This window comes from Olea europaea, unplaced genomic scaffold (assembly GCF_002742605.1).
Source record: "Olea europaea var. sylvestris unplaced genomic scaffold, O_europaea_v1 scaffold3882, whole genome shotgun sequence".
NCBI lineage: Eukaryota > Viridiplantae > Streptophyta > Magnoliopsida > Lamiales > Oleaceae > Olea > Olea europaea.
In genome coordinates, this window is record NW_019258300.1 from 5,828 (window position 1) to 15,147 (window position 9,320).

Genomic DNA, 9,320 nt, shown 5'->3' on the forward strand with positions numbered 1-9,320 from the left:
GGCTCTGATATGGAGATGGGGCCCTGATATGAAATGGAGGGGATAAAATAATGATATAGATTGGTAGTTTTGTGAATGATTTGAAAATATAGGTTTATAGTTGCAATTATTTATCTATGTTTTCTTTTCTTTTCATTTTATTTGGAAGGAGTGTACAATCATCAAAATGGATGAAAATTACCTTTTGCGAGATGAAATGTGAAAATAGGGATGAAAATGTCAAAAAAATGAAAGGTGGGGGACATTTTGCACATTGACATTGAAATGTAAGGACCTATTTATCCTCCCAAAATATATCAAAATAGTTCTCAAAACTCCATGGCAAAAGATCAATGCGCTTTAATAGACTAAAAACCGTGTACAAAAAAATTCATATCCACACGCCTAAATATGAAAAAACACGCACATATTATATGCAAAAACCAGTACTACAGCAGCGTTAAAAAATCAAATTTAGCTAAAAATAATACAAATGTCCAATAAAACGTACCGAGCACGATCAAACAGACTTAACTGAGAGCGTCGCTTGAAAACGAAAAAGCTGAGATATCCAAGAGCGAAAAAGAAGCTTAAAATATATAGAAAACCTAGAGAGAGAAAGCGTTTGAGTAAAGCAAAGCTCTCTGTGAGTACTGTGGTACGTTATGCATTCCCTGATTCCCCCCCTGTTTGTGATTCATCCTCTGCCATTTAAAGTTAAGAGGAATAATAAAAGGAAAAGTAGAAAAGAAAATTCTCGCTGGTCGAAATTAGCGGCAGATTCTTTGACGGTGGGGGAATAAGACGTAGTGGGGTCCAATGTTTAAAAAAAAAAAAAGGTTAAACCCAGCCCCCACGGCCCCACCCCTAAAGTTTTGTGAGAGAGGTAAATCGCAAAATGTGGCCCAACAAAGTCAAGAAATAAGAGTTGTCTCTACACTGCTCTTACAAGGAGTCCAAATCACGGGATGTTTAATTGTATGCGTGATGGAGAAGGTGTGCGATCGTCTAATGGGAAGTTACCACATCATCGGTGGCCCGTTCTCATGGTAAAGTCAACTTGGAACTTGATTTTTTGCTTATTTCTACCTCAAGTGAGTGAGGGTGAACCACTCGATATAGTGACAGCTCCTCATTTGACAGTCACACCACGTAGGACGGGCTGTCCCATTAAAGATTTTCTCTGTCGTGGAGAGAAGAGGGGGGCCAGCGTTGTACCGAACTGAGACAAGGACGGAATTTCTAACGGGTGTTGAAAGCTGCCGTTAGACACGTTATGAATAAAATTGACGCGATGCGAATTTCCGGCTGCAAAGTGGAACCCAGCCACCGACCAAAAAAATTTGGTCCCATTTTTCGTTTCTTCCGTTCATCTTGGAAATTTATAGCATACGCGAATATATGATCTTTTTTTTTTTTTCGAGACGTGTAGTGCTCTATGAATGATTCTATGCTAGTGCAACTTCTTTATTTCCATCTTGATCTAAAATTTTCATATCAACACTTTTAAATCTTAATTAATATCTTGATCAAAATGTCTCGCCATTGATTAAGATTTATCAATACCCCCGTTATAAAAAATAAAACGTATCTATCGTGATTAATCAAGAAAACATTAATGGTGATTTATCTAACACTTTGATGTAGGGACGTCAAATAGAACGAGTCACTTGTCGATACGTTTCAAAAAGAATCATAGGCGTGTCGAGCTAGTATTTTCCTGTGCGAACAACTTAGCAATTTGTACAGACTAGCTCATGAACCAAAATTAGATGGGTTGGATTGGACAACAATGACATGCTTTAGCCGATTCAAAATTTTGATCCCGATTTTTTTCTTCTATTTTAGCTTTCCTCATTCCTTACCATTTTTTGCCTCTTAAGTAGACGGTTTGGAGGATTGAATTTTTCAAGTTCCTCCAACTCTTATATAGCTTTCATCACTTCAAAATATTTTTTTTTTAGTCATAGTTAGTTTGATATTCTCATTATTCCACTTAGGAAAAGAGTTCTCACTCATTCTTTAATTTTATATTTTCTTGTTCATTTTATGTCCTTTACGTAATGTAGCTCATCATCATCTTCATCTTACGAAATTATTTACAGTTTTTTCAAGGATTTTTCAAAGATCTGATCAAAGAGCAAATTGCTCAATTGCATTCGGTGAAATTAAAAAAGTACTAAAATTGTTCCTTTTAAACTATAAAAGTAGTATTTATTTGACCTTTGATTCGACTTATTCTCTTGACAATGATCATACGACTCTAAACAAATAAACTTTTTTCTATTAAATGCGTTGCATCAGATGAACGTAGGCATCACGTGCACAAATTATGATGCAACGCTTTTAAAAAAAAAAGTTCCTTCGTTTTGGAGCCATATGATCATTATCAAGATATAATCCTACCAAATCAACGTATCGATTAAAATCAATATAATACATCATCTGCAACAATTAATTTTTATCTTCTCATTCGGGAAGAGCATTTGAATTTAATTTTATATTCAGAGTATAAAGTTAATTATACTAGCTAGTGCTCAATTATAAAATAACAAGGGCAAAATATGAAATATCGAGATGTAAACACCTGTTACACCAAAATTTTCCTAATGTATGATAATCATATTCTTGGAGCACCTACATGGGATGAGACATTAATTGAAACTGAATTGTTTAATTTACTTAAGTGATGGAATACACAATGAATTAAGTATCTGATATTTTTCAGTATTGCCTGTACATATTCACAGTACCACCACTTTATCAGAACTCAAAAACGTAAGAACTTCAATAGGAAATCATATTTAGGATTTATAGTTAACATGTGACAATATTGCTAACCGAATGGAAACACACGCGTACGCTAATGGCTCGAAGGATAACTTCCACCAGCTTTTGTGTATTGCAATTGCAGACTAAAGAGAAAGTAGGATAAGTAAATTCATTTTTCTTCTATTGTGAGGAAAAATGGAGATGTCTCCTACGTTACCCATAATATGTGGAAGTATTAATATAATTTCATAAAGTCATTTGCACCATCTTCCAGCTCCATATTCACGTCAGGTTCAGAGGGCGGGGATTCTAACCGAACCCAGAACATACCGTTGGGAAGCGATTCATTGGACTCCAATGGAATTGAAAATTAAGATATTTTGATTTTAAGTAGTTCAAAACGCGTTGCCCTTTTTGACTCTGCACCATTGATTCCACTATTATTAGAAAGGAGTAATGGAATAATTCCTTGTGATTTTTTTGGAATACGAAGACAAAGAAGTTTGATAAAGATGACGTCGGAAACCAAGCGAATCCTCTTGAAAGAGAGGGGTTCCTTCGGCCTTGGAAAGAAGCCCCTGCACGAGCAATGGGGATGAAGCGGAAGCGAAAATGTCAACTACTAAAAAAATCATATATTGTTTCTAATTTTTGTGTCTTTATCTCGTGAAAAGATCAACTGCTCTTACTTCCTACAAAGGTCAACAAAAACAAAAAAAGAATAGGCTTGAACTGGTGACACAAGGATTTTCAGTCAAATTTATCCTAGAAGCGGAAGAACTACTAAAACTATGCGAAACCCTCACAAGGGTCTTAATTGTATTTATTTCATTTTTTATTTTTATTTTAAAAAAAAAATGTACACTGAAATATTAATTTATAAAATCAAAGGCTGAGATTGATTTTGAGAATGTTAAAAACAGCTGCACCCAGTATATGATAATATCACACAACTTCGAAAGAGTGTCACCAAATTGATAAATAGACAGCTATTTCAACATTAGTTTCTGAAACTAAAAATATTTGTGTAGGAAAGACTAATTAATTCCTCCGATAAGATTTGCAACCAAAGCATATTTGTGTAGCAACTAAAAATAACAAGTAATAACAATACAAGCAACACTGATAGTGTCATAACAAGACTAGATCCACCGTGGTCAACTTATGGATGTAGCCGATCATCCTATGTTTCATGCAAAGGCATTGCTCAAGAACCACAGCAGGCTGATTTTTGGGCAGCTCCTGATGTCTGGTCGGGTTGGGTAATCTTAATGGTCTGAGGCTGCAAAATTCCGAATGTGGATAGATCGGCAATAAGATTACACAATCATAAAGTAATAACTGATGCTCGAGCAGGAAAAAACAAAAACATGATTATACCTCCGCCTTTGAGTCGGATTCGGAAAGTCTTTGCTTTATGTCCCTGGCTATTGAGAAAAACACCTCCTCCACGTTCATATTTGTCTTTGCACTCTGTTTGAGATAGTGATATTAAAACTGAATTCTACTGCATGTATTCCATCATCAGCTAACAAGTGCAACTTACTGTCTCAAAGAATTTAATTCCATATTCATCTGCGAGTGCTTGACCCCTGGAGGTGGGAACAGCCTACAGAAATAAGTTTCGTCTGATCAATCTTCAAATATCCAACAAGCTAGATTACAAAAATTGTAAGTAGATCACAAAACAAAGAGGACGAGTTTTTGTGCCTACTAGATCTCTCAGGCATGACATCTATATGTATTAACATCAGGTCCATCACTTCTCACCTTTTTTCTTTCTTCTTTTTTTAAATTTTATTCTTGGAATTTTCAAAATCCACTAGGTGGATTTTACATTTGATTTGCATGAAATGCATACTCATAGAATACCAATTCAATTGAACTCTAGCTACCCAATCAGATCAATGATGCAGAAGAGTCCCCGTGTGTGCTCATAGCCATGTCTGCAACATGTATGCATATACATACATATGTAAAAACAGTGACATTCGTGTGCTTGAGCATGCACTTGGTGAGAGAGAGATTATACCCTTTTGCTTTCATCCATGTCAGCCTTGTTACCCACTAGTATCTTGTTGACATTGTCAGAGGCATGCTGTTCAATGTTACGGATCCAGTTCCTGATGTCTAAACAAAGGAATGTCAATTTTGACAAAGGGAGAAAAAACTACAAGGATAGATATACCAATTAAAAATTTAAATGAGATATATCAGCAAATTAATCTCGTACAATGAGGGCAAAAATACCAGGCCCAATAGAAAAAGATGATCAGAGAGGAGTAAATAGTAATTACTGTTAAAAGAAGACTCATCAGTCACATCGTACACCAACAATATTCCCATTGCTCCACGATAGTATGCTGCAAAACCAAAAAAATTACGTAAAGATAAAGCTTGGAGAGAAAAATGCACCTCTGGTCTATATATATATATATATATATATATATATATATATATATATAAAAAAATAATATTTTTCTTTAAATTTATGATTTAAAAAAGAAAAGAAGCCATAGGAAATGATGATCCCCTTTCTAATATTTCACTTATCCTTCCATGGTTAAATGTAGGAAAGATGATTGCTAGAGTATTGGGGAAACTGATACATGCATATCCCTAACCACAACTATCTGCTTCTAAGACAATCATCTAACAAGTATCAAAAAATGCAATACTTGTGCTGCAATAATTGTGCTAACTGTCTTTTTTCAGCCTATGACATTTGAGAGCTAGATTCCTTTGTGATCATAAATAATCAGGTTCGGTCAAAACAGCAAGAACTATAGAATAAAGAACAGGTAAAACATGGATGTAGTTTAGGATTTTGTTGGACATGGCTTGTTTCTGAGGAGAAACCTGCCCTTCGTACAATGTCTTTCTTCAACCTAACTCCTGTCTTGGGACTGCAAAAGACCAACCATAGGGAATAGATTGCTTGGCTCGCTTGGCACTCGTTCATGACTTGTTTGCTAAACGAAGTGAAGATTAATAATGGCCGTTTGAATACACATGTTCGCTATCACGATAATTGTAGTGGCTTCAGATATTTTATAAAACGTATCATACTTCTTACCACTAAAACATACGAATTATGTTTGGTTCTTTCCTTAACTTCAAAAATACCTATATCATGATATCCATCTTGTAATATGAGGAAATATGGTCAAGAAACAAGATTAATTGTTAGAAAAGGTACAAGCTGCTCACGAATAGTTCATTATTCCATGAATTATTAAAAACAATGCACAATCACAAGTTTTGAGCTCATCCAAAAAAAAGGAGTCAAATGCAAACCACCTCCAGCTTAACTTTCTGTGGGGTTTCAGTTGCAGCCATATACTCATTTGAGGAAAAAATCGAATGATCAATAAAAAAAAATTTCCCTCAGAATGCATTGCACATTATGAAGCAGGAAAAAAGGGACACCAGCATGCATTAGATTGAAGGCAAAACTATAATGAAACAATTAATAAACTACATGATATGAAACAATTAATAACCTACACCAGCCTGCAAGGGAAACTGGGAATTTCTTTTTAATTATCATGATACTTAAAACTTTAAAATCTTTTTCCACCAATTAACAGCCAATCTCTACTTTCTTCTTAGATATGCAGAACTCCTCATATTCCTAAAGATACCTTAATCTGACTGAAGAAAAACATGATAAAACTGAAATGCCTCATGACCTCAGCTTCTGTCTAGGGATGGGGATAGGGGGAATGGAGAAGATTTATGCACTGGTTATGGCATACCAGTTGTGATGGTTCGGAATCTTTCTTGCCCAGCAGTATCCCAAATTTGCAATTTGATTCGTTTGCCATCGAGCTCTATGGTCCTTATCTTGAAGTCAATGCTGCATAAGAAAACAGAATCAGATAGACTATGCAGAAGAATGTCAACCAAGTCAAACTAAAAAGGGTACCTTATTATATTGGAAAGCAACCTACCCAATAGTAGTAATGAAACTGGTGGTGAAAGAGCCATCAGAGAAACGTAAAAGAAGGCAACTCTTGCCCACACCTGAAAACTTAAATCATTAAATGTGAACTTCAATCCAGATCTAGTTAACTACAGCTTCCAGACAGAATATTTGGTATAAATTGCCAGGTGAGAGATTAATTCTGGCAATTTATAATAAAAATTCGGAGATTAATAGACAACCACTTTTCCTGAATGAGTATGAACTGGAGAAATTATCCCCCAACCAAAAGCTACAGTCATACCAGAAACAAAATCTTTCATATCCTTGCTAAGTCATTTAAAATGTTTAATCGCAGCAACCCTTCATAAGATTTCAATCATTCCTCTAGATTGAAAGTCAATGACTTCATCTCAATCACTCGAACTTTCCTTGCCATTCTCTTATGGAGAGCTTATCCATTGGAACATTTGATTGTATACGGGCATTCCATTTCCTCAAGTTAAAATTAATACTATGACTTACTGAAGTCCAAGAGTACAGCACATAAAGAGACTGCAATCCTCTGCAATTCGTCAATGGAAAATCACTCTCTAAATAAAACTCCTTATAATTGTACATATAAAAGTCGTATATAAGTCTGTGCCAGAAAACATATGCTTTGAAATTCACAAGCATCTATAACAAAGCATTTGTTTTATGATATTGGCAACACATATATTCACATACTTAGCCAAAATATAGATTTTGCCAGATATAATCAAATTTAACATTTTTTTACTGGACAGAACTATTTTTTGCTAAAAGTCAAACACCAATTTTTATCACAAAATCATATGAAATATAACAAATTTTCCATAATATGAAATAAAATACATATCTGGAAGATCTTAAATTTTCTCCAAGTCAAAAGATCAAAACAATATTAAGTGCCATAATAATATGAAAATAAATGCAGGTTCCACAACAACAAATATAAAAGCACGTCCATATATTTCAAATATTACGCAAAATAACATGATAAATACCTTAAAATATGTATAGAACTGCGTGCACAAAATACGTACCGCTGTCTCCTATCAAGAGGAGCTTGATTAGATAATCGTAATCGGCTCGAGCTCTGGCAGGTGGAGCAGCCATTTGATTCGATCTGAATTTCTTTCCTCAATATGAAAAGAAAATAAACCCTAGCAAAAGGTACCCGTATTTATTTTTTGATTTTCAGAAGATTTAAGGAATGAAGGGTGGCACAAAATCAAAAAATTAAAATTTGCATTTAAATTAAGATGAAAGATTTTCGTCAAACAAATGCATAAATTTACCAGATCGGACAGAGATAAAAAGGGGATCTAATAAATAAGGAGGAGGAAAAAGAGGAGGGAAGGTCTGTGAGATTAGTCGCATTGAATTCTTAGAGCTTGTTTGTTTTCCATTAGAGTTTTGAACAGGGGTTATGTATATTATGGTGTTTATAAAGGTGATCATAATGTACAAGTGACATAATATTATTATAAGGTTGAAAAATAATTTATATAACCCTCCAATCATGGAATTCCACGTATATACTCGGCCTGTTTGGGAGGAATTTTTTACCCTAAAAAATTGATTTTTTGACCGTTATTTTATTATTCCAACCGTAATTTTTGACTTCTTCTTTTACAGGTGGACCTCACTTTTCTTCTGACAGTTAAAAAATTAATTCTCAAAATCCCTCCCAAACGGGGCCACTATGGATACCATAATATATATATATATATATATATATAATTATCATCTGAATAATGATTTTTGGAGAATATATGGTTGAAATTTTGAAAAAAAAAAAATTTATTGGTTTATATGTAGAGTATTTGATTGCTGGAATATGTGGTGGAGAATGTGACCCTAGTAAATAATTTATTTTGTTAAAAGATGACAAATAGGAAGATTAATTTCATTTTTATTTTGTTTTAACCCTAAATTAATAGTGGGAAAGTGTGCACAATTAGCCCGTCAGTCATCCCTTTTTTGGGATAACTTTGAGAATGGCTGGAGAATTCTTCCTTTTTTCCACAATAGTCTTTCTTATTAAAAGTACTACTTTACCCTTAATGAGATTATTTGCAAGATCTATCTTATATCTTTAAGGATCTATCAATCAGGTACTATATCTATATTTTTTAATCTTTTGAACATCTTTAAATATTCTCTATATGTTAATAGTTCTTTAAAGATTATTGGCTGACCTTTCTTGGTTATGTATCCTTTAAATAATCCTTCTGATATTTCTTCTTGTATATTTGTATATTTAGTTATGATATCTTCTACTTTTCTTATTTCTCTACTAGTTCCTACAGAATCAAATCTTATATTATTTCTACAATTATAATCTATATCTTTATATATTTCTTCGATTTTTTCTTTACCAATAGGAAATATATTATCAGATTTTTTTATCTAATTTAAGTAAGAACGAAACATCTTTTTCATCTAAAAATAAAATAAGATTATTATCATCATTAGTAGTGGAAGTGGATGCTTGTGAATTGTTCATGAAAATAATTAAAGCATAAGTATATAAAAATAACTTACAGTAATCAAGTGGAAATAAACAGGCTTTCCCTCCAGTATGCTCTTATAGATGCTTTGCATGTACTTAATCAGT

General features: G+C 33.7%; 1 protein-coding gene across 2 annotated transcripts; it reads right to left on the reverse strand.

Annotated features, from left to right (window-relative positions):
• Window positions 1-3,686: 3,686 nt before the first annotated feature.
• Window positions 3,687-8,121, reverse strand: LOC111387062 (ras-related protein RABE1c-like). 2 transcript variants are annotated; one of them, XM_023011581.1, is made up of 9 exons: window positions 7,999-8,121; window positions 7,744-7,863; window positions 6,705-6,777; window positions 6,510-6,610; window positions 5,049-5,114; window positions 4,784-4,881; window positions 4,298-4,360; window positions 4,132-4,224; window positions 3,687-4,033 (listed from the first exon to the last, which is right to left on the reverse strand). In XM_023011581.1, exons 2-9 carry the CDS (start codon window positions 7,814-7,816, stop codon window positions 3,959-3,961), a joined length of 642 nt encoding a protein of 213 aa, XP_022867349.1. In that variant the 5' UTR covers window positions 7,817-7,863; window positions 7,999-8,121; the 3' UTR covers window positions 3,687-3,958. The 2 variants fall into 2 exon arrangements, with proteins under 2 accessions (XP_022867349.1, XP_022867348.1); XM_023011580.1 differs by having other exon boundaries at window positions 7,744-8,117.
• Window positions 8,122-9,320: the final 1,199 nt, after the last annotated feature.

Excerpts from the sequence above, each read along its gene's own strand:
- LOC111387062 (XM_023011581.1), bottom strand. The coding sequence starts at position 7,816 with ATGGCTGCTCCACCTGCCAGAGCTCGAGCCGATTACGATTATCTAATC. Across the intron at positions 6,778-7,743 it reads CCTCTTGATAGGAGACAGCG|GTGTGGGCAAGAGTTGCCTT; the intron begins GTACGTATTTTG and ends TTAAGTTTTCAG. Across the intron at positions 4,225-4,297 it reads GAATTAAATTCTTTGAGACA|AGTGCAAAGACAAATATGAA; the intron begins GTAAGTTGCACT and ends TATCTCAAACAG.